Source organism: Dendrobates tinctorius, unplaced genomic scaffold (assembly GCF_039654945.1).
Source record: "Dendrobates tinctorius isolate UK_male_01 unplaced genomic scaffold, ASM3965494v1 ptg000011l, whole genome shotgun sequence".
Classification (NCBI taxonomy): Eukaryota; Metazoa; Chordata; class Amphibia; order Anura; family Dendrobatidae; genus Dendrobates; species Dendrobates tinctorius.
Window position 1 is genome coordinate 42,867,343 of NW_027361679.1, and position 19,793 is coordinate 42,887,135.

Here is a 19,793-nt window from a genome sequence, read left to right on the forward strand (position 1 = left end):
TTCATTAATATGCAGCTTTGGGAGGAGGAGGAAGATGCATTCGTTAATTCACAGTGTTTGGACTTTACCTTTGGCAAATTTTTTGAGAAAAATGGACAAATTGCTTCTCCTATTCTCTATTGACCGATGTTGCTGCAAAAAACACACGTACACAGTTGGTATTTCCTAATACAGGGGATGTCCCCAGATTTTGTGTTCACTTTGTTAAAATGAATGAAAGTGAATGAATGAAAGTAAAAACCTGTGCCCTGCTAATACTGAGGGAAATCAATCCATTTACTAATGACATGCAGCGGGTGAAATAAGTATTGAACACATCACCAATTTTCTTCGTAAATATATTTCAAAAAGGTACTATTGACATGAAATTCTCATCAGATGTCGGCAATACGTCATCCAATCCACCCATGCAAAGGAATCAAACTATGGCTGTCCATAAATTGTGTAACAATGAGAAATGACACATAGGGAAAAGGTATTAAACATGCTTTCTGAAATTTAATTAATATTTTGTACAAGAGCCTTTCTTGGTGATAACAACTTCAGGACTCCTCCTGTATGGAGAAACTAGTCACATGCATTGCTCAGGTGTGATTTTTGGCCAGTTCTTCAACACAAACATACATTTTCTACTGGATTTAGCTCAGGTGATTGGCTGGGCCATTCTAGCAGCTTTATTTTTTTCCTCTGAAACCACTTCAGAGTTTCCTTGGCTGTGTGTTTGTGGTCATTGTCTGAAGAAGTATGTCTCCTGATCTGAACCCAATCAAACACCTATGGGGAATTCTGAAGAGACAAGTTTGGAATCACTCTCCATCCAGCCTCTAAAAGAAGAATGGAAAAAAAGATGTAGTTTGTTGTCAACTTGTTCATTCCATGCCCAGAAGATTCTGTGCCCAGAAGACTTGGTGCTGTCCTTAAAAATCATGAAGATCATACAAAATATTAGATGTAGCAATTTTTGATGTGAGGTGTATTAATTTTTGCATCAGCTGATTTGCGTAAAACTGAAGGTTTTGTAATTATTAACCTTACTTTTATGTTACTGGATTAAAAACTGTTTTAGCAAACTGACTTATCAAAATTTTGGAAATTGTTCTCATATTCAGTGAGCTATTGATTAAAATCTTTTCAAAGGGGTGTACTAATTTATGTTAAGCACTATATTTGAGAGATTGCTAATCTGATATGTTAAAATACTTATCAAGATCACTACAAGTGTCATTTATAAGGAGCAATTGTAAAAATCTATTCAATTGTAATATTGGTAATAACCAACAGTAGGTGCAGTCCAGTTTACATGTTGCTATTAGCCATAACTATAATTTATCTGCGAATGTTCAATTTTCATTACAAATTATTTCTGTTCGGTAATTTATTTGGGTCCAGTATTCATTTATTGTTAAACTGTACCTGTATTGTGTACGTTTTTTCTCTTGGACTTATCATTTGTTCTTCTCTTTTCCAGATTTTAGTGAAGTTGTGTAGCTATGTATCTCCAGCTGAAGAGCTAGCGCAAAAAGATGATCTTCAGCTCCTGTTCAGCGCAATAACATCCTGGTGCCCCCCCTACAACCTTCCATGGAGAAAAAGTGCTGGTGAAGTCTTGATGACTATTTCTCGACATGGACTTAGCTTAAATGTCGTGAAATATATACATGGTACGTAACCCAATCTCCTATGTTGTAATGTACACTACCTCAGGGAAGTGACATAACTTCATTCTTTTATTTAAGTGGCTAATTTTTCCCATAAATGTAAGCAGTATTGGGTGGTGTACACCATTAAAATATACAATTTTCTAAAAAGCATCATCTTGTAACCCATGCAGTGAAACTAGATGTTGTCACTTCATTATCCTTAGTAAGCTTTGAGTTAAGGTCCATTTACATTGCACCATTATGTAGACGATCATTCCTAGAAAGGCTGGTATAAACAGGCTGCCAATCACCTGATTCACCGTTCGTCGAGAGTAATAACCTTTGGGTTTGCCCAGAAGATCCTCCTCCTTGGCAGTGTATCATCTGGTGTAAACAGGTCTTGCGCTGGTGAGAATAGTGGCATCCTGTTCACATACAGATTTTTCAGTGCCTATCTGATGCCGGTTCTGCCTGTGTACACAGGTTGTTAAGCAATTGCCGACCAGCAAACATGTTGATGGTCGTTTGACACTGTGCATTGTTGAGTGTGTGTACGTATGTATACATATTGTGTGTGTGTGTATGTATATATGTGTGTGTGTGTGTGTGTAATATACACTCACTGGCCACTTTATTAGGTACACCATGCTAGTAACGGGTTGGACCCCCTTTTGCCTTCAGAACTGCCTCAATTCTTCGTGGCAGAGATTCAACAAGGTGCTGGAAGCATTCCTCAGAGATTTTGGACCATATTGACATGATGGCATCACACAGTTGGCGCAGATTTGTCGGCTGCACATCCCTGATGCGAATCTCCTGAAATACTCAGACCAGCCCTTCTGGCACCAACAATCATGCCACGTTCAAAGGCACTCAAATCACCTTTCTTCCCCATACTGATGCTCGGTTTGAACTGCAGGAGATTGTCTTGACCATGTCTACATGCCTAAATGCACTGAGTTGCCGCCATGTGATTGGCTGATTAGAAATTAAGTCTTAACACACAGTTGGACAGGTGTACCTAATAAAGTGGCCAGTGAGTGTATATATATACTGTGTGTATATGTGTGTGTAAATAAATATATATATAGTGTGTGTGTGTGTGTATATATTATTAGTGTGCGTGTGTGTGTGTATATATGTGTATATATATATATATATATATATATATATATATATATATATATATATATGTATATATATATATATATACACACACACTCCCCATTATCAACGCTTGTTTTTTTTTTTCCATTAAGTAATAATTTTTATAAAAATATTAAAAAAAAAAGTGTAAAAAAAAAAAAAAAAAAAAAACCCAAACCACATGAATATTTTACACTTAATCTTGTGGTGTGTTTTTTGGGGAGATTTCATTTGTTTTTGTTGTTTTGCCATTGTCCATGTCTTTGTATAAACATGGTCCCTGTGTAAGAATAGATCTATAATCTTTGTGATCTAATGTCAGACATTACTTGCTATACGGTGTCTTATGTATGCTATTGATCTGTGTAATCTACATATTCCTTGTATTTAGACCATATTACTTGTAATTTGTACCAAATGAAAAAGTGAACTCGGATGCCAGCTGCAAGCATTGATGATTCAGCCCTGTCGTCATCCGATTGGAAGATTTTTCTGCGATTCCTTATTGAAGCTGTTTATATTCAGAGTAGCTAAGAAACTGAGGTTTTCATCTGCCTGCATATCCGCCAGTTTCACCAATTCCTTTGTCTTGTCCCTTCCTTACTGGAGGGAATGAGTCATCCCTCTGAGGAAAACATGGTCAGAGAACCCAGAGCATCCAGCTATGCAGGAGAAGAAATGACGCACGCTTCATTTAGTGTGTCACTTTTTAGAATAGGTGCTACATGTCTATTTTAGCCCTCAATGCTGAATTTACGTCACCTGTCTCCTTCCAGAGAAAGAATGCCTGGCCACGTGTGTCCAAAACATGCAGCAGTCAAATGATCTGTCCCCGCTGGAAATAGTGGAGATGTTTGCAGGGCTCTCTTGCTTTCTAAAAGACTCCAGTGATGTATCTCAGACACTGTTGGATGACTTCCGAATATGCCAAGGATACGTCTTCCTCTCTGACCTCCTACTGAGGTAACCCTGTCAGCAACACAACTTCTGTACATAATTATGCTTGTGTACCTCTCTGTCATGACCCTATAGAGGTTATTGAATTTCACACAGTTGTTGTTGTTGTTGTTTTTGTTTCTTTATGTGATTTATTTCTGTTATTTTCTGTTTTGTTTTTTTCCCCCAGAATATAAATTTGACATGTCTCCATGCATTGTTGGGTAGCATCTCTGTTAACTGCTGATTAAAAGTTTTGGAAATCCTAACAATGATGTCATATCCTATGTACATACCGAATATGTGAATCACTGTGGGATTAGTAGGGTGCGAGTATTGGATCCACCACTGATTATGAGATTCAAGGCTTTTCTCTAAAGGCTCTGCTACTCTCTAGCCATTTTGCGGAGAATTGCAACATGACCCCACATGTTGTATCTAATCCCAACGTGTGATACAGCGAACAGCATCAACTAACAGAATCGGCTCTGTCAGCCATCCTCAGTGACGCTGTCCACATGTCACTATCACTTTACCACCACCAATAAAACGGTTTTGCTCTGTGTAATCCTAAACTTCATCCACCCTTGTCCTTTTGCAAACACCCAGAATGAGAGGAGAGGAGTGACATCACACACGTGAACAGATCCCGCCCACTTTTACTGCAGTTGTAATGTGAGCTTGCACTACACTTCGTTTTCATTGCAAATTTCAGGAGCTGTATTATTTTGAACTGTGTATGGACATTGAAAAGTATCGTCAACTGAAGCCAGTGTGAAAAAAAACAAAACATGTAACTAATCTAGTGGCTATCAGTTTGAGGAATTACTTTAGGTCTTAATGGGATTGTGTCCGAAGAAGATGACTTGCTGTTTAAAACTGTTAAAACTTTTTTATTCTAAACATTTTTGATGATTTTTTTTTTTAAATTTTTCATGTCCTCTTTATCTTTCAAGAAAAAAAAAAATGGGGAAATCTTGCAGTTTTCACTTTGGCCAATAACTCTAATATTGAACTCTTATTTCTTTTAATATAGGGATAATTTCGTTTTTTTGGTTCAGTAGTCCTCTCAATATTCTCACAGGCACTATTACAGAGTATAAACTATAACACATCTGAATAGGTGACACTAGATCCACCATTCACAAAAGGTGATGCCACAGCTCTCCACCTCCCAGGACAATGACCCCTGCATAGATCACAGAGCATGCCTAGGAAACTGCTCATAGAAGTCAATGAACATCTCCAGACTACAAAAGTTTTATCTCTGAGTGCATTTGCCCAGACTATGGGAAAAAAAATCTGAATGCTTTAAAAAAAAAAGCACCAAGTACACTTCTCAAATTCCAACACTTCGCTGCTCTCTGTACTTACTACTTTTTGGAAAGGTACCGTATATACTCGAATATAAGTCGAGATTTTCAGCCCAAAAAATTGGGCTGAAAGTCCCCCTCTCGACTTATATTCGAGTCATATACAAAGGGGTCGGAGGGGGCGGATGTGTCAGGTCATACTTACCCGTCCTGACGCTGTCTTGAGCCCCCAGCTTCTCCCCGTGCTCTCTCTTCCTGCCTTCAGCGGTCACGTGGTGCCGCTCATTAAAACTCATCAATATGCGCATATTCATGAGTTTTAATGAGCGGCACCACGTGACCGCTGAAGGCAGGAAGAGAGAGCGCGGAGAAGCTGGGGGCTCAAGACAGCGTCAGGACGGGTAAGTACAGCGATACTCACCTGTCCTGAGTCCATGGCTGCTTGCTGCTGTCTGTCATCGGTCAGTGACTTCAGACAGCAGAGGGCGCGGTGACGTGGTTAATGCGCGCCGTGCCCCCTGCAGTCTGAACGTCACTGACTGATGACGTGGCAGATAGCGGTGAGCAGCCATGGACGCAGGACAGGTGAGTATCTGACACCCAGCGACGGAGAGGTGAGTATGTCATTTTTTTTATTTTTACATGCAGCAGCAGCATGGGGGCAGCACATGGGGGAATAATCTAAGGAGCTTCTAATGGGGGCAGCATATGGGGGAACAATATGGAGCTTCTTGTGGGGGCAGTATATGGGGGAACAATATGGAGCTTCTTATGGGGGCAGCATATGGGGAACAATATGGAGCTTCTAATGGGGGCAGCACATGGGGGAATAATCTAAGGAGCTTCTTATGGGGGCAGCATATGGGGGAACAATATGGAGCTTCTTGTGGGGGCAGTATATGGGGGAACAATATGGAGCTTCTTATGGGGGCAGCATATGGGGAACAATATGGAGCTTCTTATGGGGGCAGCACATGGGGGAATAATCTAAGGAGCTTCTTATGGGGGCAGCATATGGGGGAACAATATGGAGCTTCTTGTGGGGGCAGCATATGGGGGAACAATATGGAGCTTCTTGTGGGGGCAGTATATGGGGAACAATATGGAGCTTCTTATGGGGGCAGCACATGGGGGAATAATCTAAGGAGCTTCTTATGGGGGCAGCATATGGGGGAACAATATGGAGCTTCTTGTGGGGGCAGTATATGGGGGAACAATATGGAGCTTCTTATGGGGGCAGCATATGGGGGAACAATATGGAGCTTCTTATGGGGGCAGCATATGGGGGAACAATATGGAGCTTCTAATGGGGGCAGCATATGGGGGAACAATATGGAGCTTCTTGTGGGGGCAGTATATGGGGGAACAATATGGAGCTTCTTGTGGGGGCAGTATATGGGGGAACAATATGGAGCTTCTAATGGGGGCAGCACATGGGGGAATAATCTAAGGAGCTTCTTATGGGGGCAGCATATGGGGGAACAATATGGAGCTTCTTATGGGGGCAGCATATGGGGGAACAATATGGAGCTTCTTGTGGGGGCAGTATATGGGGGAACAATATGGAGCTTCTTGTGGGGGCAGTATATGGGGGAACAATATGGAGCTTCTAATGGGGGCAGCACATGGGGGAATAATCTAAGGAGCTTCTTATGGGGGCAGCATATGGGGGAACAATATGGAGCTTCTTGTGGGGGCAGTATATGGGGGAACAATATGGAGCTTCTTATGGGGGCAGCATATGGGGGAACAATATGGAGCTTCTTGTGGGGGCAGTATATGGGGGAACAATATGGAGCTTCTTATGGGGGCAGCATATGGGGGAACAATATGGAGCTTCTTGTGGGGGCAGCATATGAGGGAACAATATATGGAGCTTCTTATGGGGGGGCAGCATATGAGGGAACAATCTATGGAACTTCTTATGGGAGCAGCATATGGGGGAATAATCTATGGAGCTTCTTATGGGAGCAGCATATGGGGGAATAATCTATGGAGCTTCTTATGGGAGCAGCATATGGGGGAATAATCTATGGAGCTTCTTATGGGAGCAGCATATGGGGGAATAATCTATGGAGTTTCTTCTGAGGACACCATATGGGGGAATAATCTATGGAGCATTTCCCACCCTAGACTTATACTCGAGTCAATAAGTTCTCCCAGTTTTTTGTGGCAAAATTAGGGGGGTCGACTTATACTCGGATCGACTTATACTCGAGTATATACGGTATATGAGCGCTGCAGTCAATCACTGACCATATTAATGACACATTGGTCAACACTAAATACTGTATGACTGCTATTTATGAGAATATGGAGGCTGATTTGCCCTCCCTATGAATTTCCCTCCGTATTGCAGCAATTTAAGTTTCCATACTTTTTTTTTGGGAGGAGGGGAGGGTGGGATCGTCATTTGCTAGGATCAGGGTAGATTTTTTTTTTCTTCTACTGGAAATGGCAAGCACAGATCTTGAAACTCGTATACGGCACTGGTGGAAGTTACAGTTACGGGTGATTTTTATTTTCGGTGAAGATGCCCTTAAATAAGGAAAATTGTCTGACTCCACTTCCAGTAGTTTTTGTTCTAATACTTCCTTATGCCATTACTAAAAAAAAAAAAGATAAGCTGAGTGATGATATAATGACCTGGTGGCCATTATTTAGTAAGTAATTGGTAGCAATCTTCTGATTTCAGTTGGAAAGACCTAATCCCCTTTCCTACAGCCGTAGATCCACATGTCCCCAGGTTTTACTGCACTGATAATGTCGGTGCACACGGGACGCTGCTTCCTCCAATTGTTCCCAATGTTCTCTTTATCTGAACACTGCGGTAACCAGATTGCAGCAGCAATTATGCTCTGACAAAAGCCGCTTATCGCAGAGGTGCCTGATGCTTCACACTCGGAAACACAAGCCGGAGAACGAGCGGACATATATATAGAAAGTTCAAAGAAGCAGAAACCAAAGCACAAGCATCACTGCTATAACCAATAATATCTAGTGGAAGATAGACATTTCTCAGCGTGGCTGCCTGGCAGCGCCTTACGTGCGCTGAATGTAACTCGTACTCTTATGTTCTTGAGCTGCGAAGACTGCCGTTTCCTAGACAGAAGCCATTCTTCACGACAAACCTGGTCTTAAACTGATGTCAATCAGCCTGAGGAGTCTACGAAAGCCTGAATATCTTACACCCTGACAGAAAATAAAACTAAGGCTTGGATCACACATGCGAGGAATACGGCCAAGTATTGCATGTTAATACCCGGCACTGCCGCCGGCAATCGGGAGCGGAGCGTGCGGCCACATAGCAATACATGGAGCCACACACTGCCGGTGGCGGTGCCGGGTGTTAACATGCAAGACTCGGCCGTATTCCTCACATGTGTGATCCCAGCCTAAAAATGAAATCAGGCTTGTAGCTATTGGCAAAAGAGCCTAGGTGCCTTATTATGAGCTCCAAAAGATTCTTCTGTCATATAAATGGCATCAGTATTAAAAATGGCTCCATCACATTTTAGATAGGTTCACTTTAAAGTTGTGAAAGGGCTCCTGTCGCCATGAAAATGCAGCCCAATTTTCAGGTACCAAGTTATAGAGGAGCAGATAGATATATAGATTTGTGAGGAAAAATTCAGAATAACCTTCGTTTTTGTCATTTAAACCTCTGCTTTTTCTGGAATTTTCTGCCCAGTCAGGCCACCCACTGGACTGAAAATCCCCGAAAAAGCAAAGGATTAAATGATGATAAAGATTATTCTGAATGTTTTCTCCCAAAACCTTGTCTATCTGTCTGCTACCCTCTGCCAGTTCTAGAACATGGTGCCTGCAGGTTGGACTGCATTTTCATGGTAGTAGGTTCCCTTTACCAGCTCAGGAACTTCAATGTTTTCCTATGGATGCTAGTATTTTTGTGTCCTTCACTTCATTTTCATTGACTTTACATTCCTCTGTATCAACTGAAAATATTTGGCATGTTCATGTTTGAAAATCCATTTTTACAATGGTGCCTGAACGTTTATGAACCATTGAAAATGTTCCATTTTTTTTCATTAATTTGACCTAAAACTGCATCATATTTTCACACAAGTTCCAAATGTAGATAAAGTGAACCAAATTAAACAAAACACTTCTAAATATTAAACTTTATCATTTTTTCATTGAGAAAAACGATCCAATATTGCACGTATGCGAATGTCAAAAGTATATCAAACTCTGATTTAAGTGTCTGGTGTTGCTTGTGCAACAATAAATATCTGCACTTGTTTTTTGGTTGTTACGTGTTACAGAACCACTCAGCACCCAGAATAAGTTGTGCAGTTATATGTATGTATAATAGGTTCTATGTGAGATGCATGTCCCTAATGCATCAGCCCACAGGCTGCGCCCCTGGGCAGAGGGGACACGATATTCTCCTTTTGTCCGCCCTCCCCCCACCTTTGTAATTCCCACAGTAAACATCGGCAGGCTCCTGCCACCTGCGGCTTTTGTAATGCATGTCTGGCCTGCCGCTTTTCTATTGGCCGGCCCTCTGTATCTGTGTGATATATTCTCTGTCCTGTGAGTAAAGTGTTATCAGACTGGAAATACGTGGAGAAGCAGTGATCTTTTATATGCGCCCATGTAACCAAGGAATTCCAGCCAGCATCATTCATTCAGACTCCAGCCAACGCAGAGCGGACCTCTGAAAACACGGGGTGGTACTAAAAGAGGTACTCCAGCTTGGGTAGACCCCGTTACATTGGTAATTTTGGATTAGCTCAGAGCACAGGCGGATTAAGGGTGTATGCACACGTTGTGGATTCTGCTGCGGAATTTTCCGCACGGATTTGTCTAAATCCGCAGGTCAAAAGACCTGCAGTTTATCTGCGGATTTATTGCGGATTAGCCTGCGGTTTGACACCTGTCATGGAGCAGGTGTTACACCGCTGCGGAATCCGCACAAAGAAGTGACATGCTGCAGATTTAAATCCGCGCGGAAAATTCCGCACCGTGTGCACTGCTTTTTTCTATTTACATAGACTAAAATGGTACTTTACAATGCAGCAGAAATTGCTGCGGATCCGCAGGGCCAAATCCGCTGCGGATCCGCAGCAGAATCCGCAACGTGTGCACACACCCTAAAAGTAGCTAGTGCCTGGAACAGTTCTGAGTAGGCCCTAAAGTCACCTGATTTATTTTGTGAGATGTCACATGACAATGGTGGGGGTCATTTGATGAACACACACAGATGCTCTGGTGCATATTGGCGTGTTTGCAGATAAAATTAAACAGAGTGGTTTGCGTGGCGACAAATTCTTTATTTCATGTAATTGATAAGCCAGCATTGAGCTCGCCATTAACTGGAACTAGCAATTTTTCCCCTGCCCAATAAAAATATAAATTAACCTCTCTGCCTCTCCCCCAATTAATTGCAAGACCCTGTCCTGTGTGCTTTCACCCCACAATTCACTAAAATTACCGTATGTCTTCTTCCCCACAATTCATTATAAATGGCATATCCTCTCAATTCATTATAATGTCTTCCCCTGAATTAATTTTAGTTATATGTCCTCTCCCACCAGTTTATTAAAGCTATATATCCTCTCCCCCAAAAAGATTATCGTCTTTACTCAAGTATAATCCGAGGCACCTAATTTTGCCACGAAAAACTGGGAAAACTTATTGATTCGACTATAAGGCAGGCATGCGTGGCCCCCTCATCCCTACCCTGGTATGCGTGGCCCCTCATCCCTATCCTGGTATGCGTGGCCCCTCATCCCTATCCTGGTATGTATGGCCTCCTCATCCCCCATCCTGGCATATATGGTCCCCTCATCCCTATCCTGGTATGCGTGGTCCCCTCATCCCTATCTTGGTATGCATGGCCCACTCATCCCTATCCTGGTATGCGTGGTCCCCTCACCCCTATCCTGGTATGCGTGGTCCCCTCATCCCTATCATGGTATGCGTGCCCCCTCATCCCTATCCTGGTACGCGTGGACCCCTCATCCCTATCCTGGTATGCGTGGCCCCCTCATCCCTATCCTGGTATGCATGGCCTCCTCATCCCTATCCTGGCATACATGGCTCCTTGTCCCTATCCTTGAATATATGGCTCTTCATCCCTTTCCTGGTATGCGTTGCCTTAGGGCAGAAAAACGTTAAATAAAATAAATCATCCTACTTACCGTCCCTGTCAATGTCCATTCACTCCAATGTGTACTGGGGCTGCTGACTTTGCAGTCTCCTAGCATCAGCCTATGATTGGTGCTGTTAAAGAACCGGTCATAGCTGGAATTCAATGTTTCAAGCAGTTTCATTTGCCGAAACTTTGAAATTGCTACGATTGGCTGTTCAGAATTGAACAGCCAATTACGGTGATTGTAGTTGTGGAGGGCAGTAAACCCCCCCATGACGATGAGTCCTGGTGCCCTGCTGTCAGAAACAGCAGGCACCTTCCCCCCGTTCGCCATATCTGAAGACACAGTGACCGAAGGTTCACATGATGTAAATTTGTCAGTTTGCGGAAACCTGAGAAGGGGGTTAAAAAAAAAAAAAAAAAGCATCTTGCAGCTTTCACATTGACCGCTGGGGCTTTTTTAGACTCTTTTTAACTTCATGATGTTTCAGGAAACAACAAATGTAAGTAGCCACAATGGTCAGACCCTGACCCTATTTTTGATATTGAAGTATCTCATGTACCTGTGCAGCGGTCATTGTGAAGGGAGGTGGAGCAGGTTCAGTTTTGAAATGATTGTTGGATCACCCCTGCTGCTAAAGAAACTGCTGTATTCTCTTCTCAACTTCCTGTCCTTTTGGGAAAATTCCTAGTGGCCAGTGTGAAAATTGCAAAATAACTCTGCATATTATTATTATTATTATTTAATTATTTATTTTATGGGTATTCTATATGTGTAGTGCCTGCACGTGTAGCGGTTGTCGAATAGCCACGAGACATTCAGCCTCGGGGACTCGAACATAGCACGCCGAAGTCACTCAGCGCACGAGCATGCTCGGATGATAACACCTTATCAGAGCACATTCACTCATCACTATTTAGAATATGAATGTTTTGATGGATTAACATATAATATTAAATAGAATATTTTATAAAAGCAGACACCTATACTGTATATAAAAAAAAAAAAGTAAAATTAATAAACTACACAATCTGTGTATCTTCTTTTGAGACAATTGGGTAATTTATGTATATGATCAAGCATTTTGGATATGTATATAAAATAAAAAGAAGCTATAAAAGGATTTTAGTTCAAAATGGCCGATCTTTTGTGTATTGTGCGGAACATGATATTGTAAATGTTAGCTGCAGACACTTCAGCATATTTTTGTGTAGACTGAAAAATATGTCTATAAAACTGTATGCGTGTTCCCCCAGCACGATATGTCTTTCACTAAGAAATCATATTGTGGCCTATATTTAGGTGCAATTAACTGCATGCTGCATGGAGGAAATGTAATGCTGTCTTTCCTGTAGGCTAGAACAAGCTAAAGAGAACGAATCCAAAGATGCACTGAAGGACTTGGTTAACCTAATTACTTCTCTAACAACATACGGTGTCAATGAACTGAAACCAGCCGGTTTAACCACAGGGGCACCTTTTTTGTTGCCAGGCTTTGCTGTCCCGCAGCCTGCCGGAAAAGGTAAGAAACTGAATTTCCATGTGTTTGTTTTTGCCAAATTATAGCCGCCTTGTATATGTTATTTATTTAGCTTCCGTGAGCTACGTAGTTACATTGCACAAAGCTTGGAGTCTCAAAAAGTGGCTCGATATCCATATATATGTGATGGGAGAAAATCCCATAGTATAGTGTTCGTGAATATTATCTGCAGGTGCATGTTAAAGTACTCTTTCCAATCTTAATAACCGTGCATAGTTACCTTGTTTGCTTTTAGGTGCTTTTTGCATTGTGAGTTATGCTGTTCGCTAAATCTCATGCTGCTTCTTAATGAAAAGGTGTATAGCCTTGTCAAATAGCAATCAGGGGTACTTCTCAGCTCAGTGTTCTTCCTGAAGACCATATAATGAAGTAATTTATCTCCCCCTGCATTTGGCAGTGGGTGACTCTCATAAGGTCACGAGGCATGGGAGCATATTTGTGCATACATGTGCTTCTCACAAAATTAGAATATCATCAAAAAGTTAATTTTTTTCAGTTCTTCAATACAAAAAGTGAAACTCCTATATTATATAGTCATTACAAACAGAGTGGAAGCCCAGGTACCTTTGATAACAGCCTTCAGCTCATCTGCATTGTTGGGTTTGGTGTCTCTCATCTTCCTCTTGACAATACTCCATAGATTCTTTATGGGGTTAAGGTTCGACGACTTTGCTGGCGAATCAAGCACAGTGATACTGTTGTTTTTAAACCAGGTATTGGTAGTTTGGGTAAGTGTGGAAAGGTGCCAAGTCCTGCTGGAGAGTGAAATTTCCATCTCCAAAAGGCTTGTTAGCAGTGGGAAGTATGAAGTGCTCTAAAATTTCCTGGCAGATGGCTGACTTTGGTCTTGATAAAACACAGTGGACCTACACCAGCAGATGACATGGCTCCCCAAACCATCACTGTGGAAACTTCACACTAGACCTCAAGCAGCTTGGATTGTGTGCCTCTCCACTCTTCCTCCAGACTCTGGGACCTTGATTTCCAAATGAAATGCAAAATTTACTTTCATCTGAAAGCACCACCTTGAACCATTGAGCAGCAGTCCAGTTCTTTTTCTCCTTGGCCCAGGTAAGAGGCTTCTGGCATTATCTATTGGTCATGAGTGGCTTGACACAAGGAAATGCGACACTTGTAGCCCCTGTCCTGGATAAGTCTGTGTGTGATGGCTGTTGAAGCAATGACTCCAGCAGCAGTGAATCTCCCCCAAATTTTTGAATTGCCTTTTCTTAAAAATCCTTTCAAGGCTGTGGTTACCCTGGTTACTTGTGCACCTTTTTCTACCACACTTTTTTCCTTCCACTCAACTTCCCTTTAATATGCTTGGATACAGCACTCTGTGAACAGCCAGCTTCTTTAGCAATGACCTTTTGTGGTTTACCCTCCTTGTGGAGTCTGTCAATGACTGCCTTCTGGACATCTGTCAAACCAGCAGTCTTCCCCATGATTATGGAGCCTACTGAAACACCTTTTTAAATGCTTAGGAAGCCCCCTGCAGGTGTTTTTAGTTAATTATTCTAATTTACTGAGATGACTACTTTTGGGTTTTCATTGCCTGTAAGCCATAATCGTCAACATTAACAGAAATAAAGACATGAAATGGATCACTCTGTCTAGAATGAGTCTATATAATGAGTTTCATTTTTTTGTATTGAAAAACTGAAATAAATTAACTTTTTGATATTCTAATTGTGAGACGCACCTGTATAGAAATGGTGTTTTCTTACAGGAAGTTTAAGTATCGTTCAAGCATTTTTTTTAATAAATGTTTGCTCATCATTGGGGCCTAAGGTAAGATATATGGTGTAGTCCAGTTGTCCTCAACCTTTCTTACCTTGGGAGTCACATTCAGTTCTAAGAGCTGGTGACATCCAGCGCGCACACCATAGTGTCACCCAGAGCCCTGATTACCGGTATACCAACTGCCAAAGCTTTCCCACAGAAAGCACCTAGTGCCACCCTCCCTTTTAGGTAATGTGTGTACATACAGGGGTTCTCACTTCACCCCTATTTGGAATTCTTGCACTCTCTCCAAACTATTGCATTCAGCTTCTTCACCACTCTAACTAATAGCATCATTATGTGCAGGGGAACGTACAAAAGTCACAATCTGAGACTCTCTTCATAGCTGGTTATTACCCCTTGTGCTATTGTATCAAGATGGCAGACGGCTAGGAGCCACACATCATGGATCTGCGAGCCACTCTTCATCTAGTCATTTGTTGTCACATTTTACTATCTGTTTAAGGTATACTAAGCAATGTTGGTTGGTTGGTTGCAGCTTGTATTTTTGGATTTTTGTTGACCGTTGCCTCATATTACATTGCATGCATTGAAAATCAATAAATGCACCGTCACAATCCAACATTGCAATTTTGTGCAGCTAAAGTGCGGTATAATGGCACAGCAACCCAAATATATTTTTAATTTTATTTTTTTTGTAGTTTTCTGCAATTCAAAGATGGATGGCCGAGTTTATTTATAATTAGTTTTTATTATTTTGTTGGTGTATTGTCTTACTTTTAATTTACTGCTCTCAGTCACAAATACCAAGAGTTGTCTCATCTCTCTTTAGGATTATCGCGCCAATTTGCTTTCCCTGTACCCATGGTAAATTTTGTTCAAGGAAATTGTGGACAACTGGACATTTCTCTTGCTGTGACTGCTACAGGGAAAAAACGTTTTGTTTTCTCTACCCGAAAGCCATTTAGCCGGACTTATAATATATAAATGGTTGTAATTCTCCAAAATGGAAGAATACCATTTGTGCACAGTCCCGTGATCACCGGACTAATTCAGGACCGTTTGAGCACACTTTTATAGATGTGTAACTGACATCCCGGCATGTGCGGGGAGAGCAGGGAGGTGGAGAAGAGGGGCGGCTCTCCCCGCACACACCAGGATGTTAGTTACACTACAGTGGGCATACTGCATTGATTGATATAGGTCTTGGACTAGTCGGGTGGCTGCAGGCAGGGAGGGCAATTAAGCTTAATTTTTAAATACGTACATTTAGTGTTTTAGAGCTAATACAGGTAACATTAGAGTATTAGAAAGCTAATTAAGCTCTCCTAATATCTTCTAGGGATAAATCCTGATGAAGGGTTCCTTTTTTAAATGCGGAGAAACAAGATATTTGTATATAGCATTAGTGTAAAATATGACTCACCTGGTATCATGCCATCCAAATAGGTACTGTTTGAGGGTTAATTTATATCTGTAATATTGGCACTGTTGTAGCCAATAAAGATGGTCATAACACATGGCAGCTGTAGGGAACCATTCCACTAAAGGCTGGGAGACCCCCCCTGTGCTATAGCTTGATGACAACTAGTATAATTGAGGACTAGCCAGTGTTGAGAAGGCCTCTTCCGTACTATGCCACTATTTTGTTCTATCTCCTAATTCAAAAGAGTGGGTTCTTTTGAAATTGTTTGCTATGGAGAACCATGCATCAATTACATAAAGAATAGATGAGAATGATCATAAACAGCCTGTTCTATTGGGAGAGTGTTGTGCATTACCATGTTTCATTTAAGATGACAATTTGCAATGTTTTGTCTATTTTCAGGTCTGAGTGTGAGGAACATTCAAGCCTTTTCAGTCCTCCAGAATGCATTTCTTAAAGCAAAGACCTGCTACCTTGCACAGATCATCCTGGATGCCATCACCAATATTTATATGTCCGACAATGCCAATTACTTCATTTTGGAATCCCAGCACACGCTGTCCCAGTTTGCCGAGAAGATAACCAAACTGCCCGATGTCCAAGTGAAATACTTTGAGATGCTGGAGTTTGTAGTTTTCAGCTTGAACTATATCCCTTGCAAGGAGCTGATAAGTGTCAGCATCCTTTTAAAGTCCAGCATCTCGTTTTCTTGTAGCATTATTGCCACCAAAACGCTTTTAAAATTTATCCGGCACCACCACATTTTTAAAGATGTCTTCAAAGAGGTGGGACTTTTGGAAGTAATGGTCAACCTTTTGCACAAGTATGCTGCTGTATTGAAAGACCCCACTCAAGCGTATATTGAACAAGGTAGAGGCGTAATTCTTTGCTTTATTTTATTACTGTGGAAGTGGTATTACAAAAGAATATTTTACCATACCTTTAGATATGTATTACTAATATAGGGTTATATCTACTCGAGTCAATTCTGGAGAAAGAATTTAAGTGCATCGAGTCATATGTTGTGCAGTATCTGTATTGTGAGACTGTTCCACATACAAGTTGGGGGTCCCCTCTTTTTTTTCTTAACCTCCACAATGATGTATACTACTTAGAACAGATAAACTAATATACTGCTCGACTCAACCCATGACATTTATCATTGATGTCTAACTTTTTGAAAGGTTTTGTATTGATGTCTACAGCCACTAAAATTGTCCCATTGGCTCCAGGAATGGTCTCAATGGCTCCTAGAATCTATAAAATCTTGTATTCCTGTGTACTTTGCATCTTCTAAATTAAAGAAACCTTCACAGGAGACTGAAGTTTCAGCATTTTCAGTAGGCTATGAAGGTTTATATTGAGGCCTCCTCTGTTTAAAGGGGTTGGGCTATGAATAAGGCTGTATCCCTTTTCCACAGGATAGGTGATTGTCACATGAACCGGCTGACTGTGCCTCTGTTTTGCTCTGTTTTGAATAGAGGTCCATTTCTCCAGATTTTTAGTTATTGTCTTTGTGGAATTTTCGTGACAAATGTTTCATGTTCTAGTTATGTCTTTTGATAGGTTCCACAGCGGTAATACAGTCAACGGAGGACCAAAGGCAACTGGCATTAGTGGTAATGGAAACTCTTACAGTTTTGCTACAAGGATCAAATACCAATGCTGGTAAGTTTTCCACAATATGCTGAATAAGAAGGCCTACTGTAGAAAGAGAAAGTTTTGTAAGGAAATCAAATATAGTTATATTTATCACTTTCTTCACTCTTCTGGAAATTGACTGTTATGTTGTGCTAAAAATACTGTATTGGTATCAAGTAATCAGGCTGTTCTTCACCTGTTGGGATGATTGGTTTGAAATATTGCTTGGCATTTATTCCATGCTCTTCATAGGTTAAACAGTAGCTGTTTTATTTTTTTTTATTTAATAGCTCAGTAGTAGATGAGTATAAAAATACTTTACATTGTATCTTATCAGAGAAATCTGCTTCTTTCTCCTTTTGGACTAATCATTTTCAAAATTCTCAATATGTGGGTAAAATCTGTATTCGGTGAAGACAAATTCGTACATTACTGTGATAGAAGATGGTAGTTGGTTTTTATAACATTCTATATAGAAGGGAGGAGCTCTGCCGCTAGCTCATTCCAACTCCTCCCCTCTACATAAGATTCTAGCTCCTTCCAACTCCTCCCCTCTACATAAGAATAGACAGTTGCTACTGATAGAATCTTATCTCGGTAAAGTAATAATCTGTCTTCACTGAAAACAGATTTTACCAGTAAATTGAGAATTTTGAGATCAAATGGTCAGTGCCAGGAGTAGTGAGAAGCTCTAGTCTCTAATAAAATGTATTACAAAATTTCTTATTTTCATGTGTAATATAGATTTCTTGAACTGCAGCATTTATTTCAGCATGACATTATACCAGTGGTGTACTGGCTTCTGACGTGACCTGACTTTAAGACTTATCCACATTTTAGACAGCGGTGGTGTAAGGAATTAAGCTAGCTTTTTTCTTGCACTTAATATAATAGTTCTGATTTACAACTTTGTAATGTAAGTACTTCTGATTACCAGAGTTGCTATCTTGACTTTTTATTTTTTTCTGGAGGGCCTATCAAAAAATCACAGACAGACAATATTTGTGGCAAGATGAGCTCTGTCCTAGTCGTGGTCATAGTAACCTTGTTTTCTTTAGGTGTCTTCAGAGAGTTTGGTGGAGCGAGGTGTGTGCACAACATTGTCAAGTACCCCCAGTGTAGAGAGCACGCACTCATGGTGATCCAACAACTGATGTTGTCTCCTAGTGGAGATGACGACATGGGAACCCTTTTGGGACTGATGCATTCGGCACCTTCAACAGAGTTGCAGCTAAAAACCGATATTCTAAGGGTAAGGCCCTACCTTTACGTTTGTCAAATTTTAATTCTTGTATATTTTCTTAACTCTCCGAGTGGAAAAAAATCAAGAAAATGAATCTACGCGCGAACAGATGGCAACATTCACAAAAATGATGACTTCTTCTCTCACTTCAGCTCTGTCTAGCTTTGTTTTATAATAAATTGCCATCACTGTTTCACATTTCCAGAATCCAGCACAGTTTAAATTAATTATATCGGTATCCGATAATAATTTTAATGTATCACACTTACTCATAGATAACAACATGATGAATAATTAACATTTCAATTTTTTTTTTCTCTGCAGAAACAAATTGAGCCTATTAAATGTCAGGTTCGTCAGCCTCCATGAAACTGATTGTATTATAGCTTAGATTGCACAGTCATTAGTACTGCACAGCAGAGTCCAAGAACTTTTAACCCTGTTATGTCATTGCCCATATGGTAAAAAATTCTGTATAAAATAACTGAGTCAAATCCCCCAGTCATCTGCATAACGGAATAACAGAATAAAGGCCCTTCACTTAAATGGAAACTGTACTTTCAATAAACTTCGCATAAATTAAGTTTTTTAGAATACCAGGTATAACAAACCTTGTAATATTTTACCAGATATTTCTCCACACTTCTCCACTTATGAGACACTTTCCCACCTGCCCCCTAAACCCACTTATGAGACACTTTCCCACCTGCCTCCTAAACTCACTATCCACTCTTTCAACAAAAAAAAAAAAACGCTCAACTTTGGTTTGCTCAAGATATGATAGACTGGCAATACAGTAAGCTTACTTGTTAGACCTCATTTTACAATCTGAGAGTGGAGGAGGTATAGGGTATATGTGAGAAGCAGAGTGAAAGAACAAGTGGAGGGAAACAGAAAAATTGAGTTTTCTAACAAGTCTTTTACCTCACCCCAGAGTGAGCTGGATTCACATCCACACTGATCAGTACTGCTACGTACTGTTCTATATACATTTCCTGTTCTCTCTGTATGCAATCTAAGGAATGAAGAGCTGTTTTTGTGATGTG

The 19,793-nt window shown here is 40.8% G+C and overlaps 1 protein-coding gene across 6 annotated transcripts in view; it reads left to right on the forward strand.

Annotated features, from left to right (window-relative positions):
* WDFY3 (WD repeat and FYVE domain containing 3) overlaps nucleotides 1-19,793 on the forward strand; it is a 436,497-nt gene that overhangs the window by 171,953 nt on the left and 244,751 nt on the right. For all 6 annotated transcript variants that reach the window (XM_073541724.1, XM_073541677.1, XM_073541696.1 and 3 more), the window contains 6 exons: nucleotides 1,469-1,661; nucleotides 3,563-3,749; nucleotides 12,510-12,676; nucleotides 16,266-16,733; nucleotides 17,430-17,531; nucleotides 18,563-18,756. In XM_073541724.1, coding sequence (XP_073397825.1) covers nucleotides 1,469-1,661; nucleotides 3,563-3,749; nucleotides 12,510-12,676; nucleotides 16,266-16,733; nucleotides 17,430-17,531; nucleotides 18,563-18,756 — 1,311 coding nt within the window. The remainder of the gene's footprint in view (nucleotides 1-1,468; nucleotides 1,662-3,562; nucleotides 3,750-12,509; nucleotides 12,677-16,265; nucleotides 16,734-17,429; nucleotides 17,532-18,562; nucleotides 18,757-19,793) is intronic.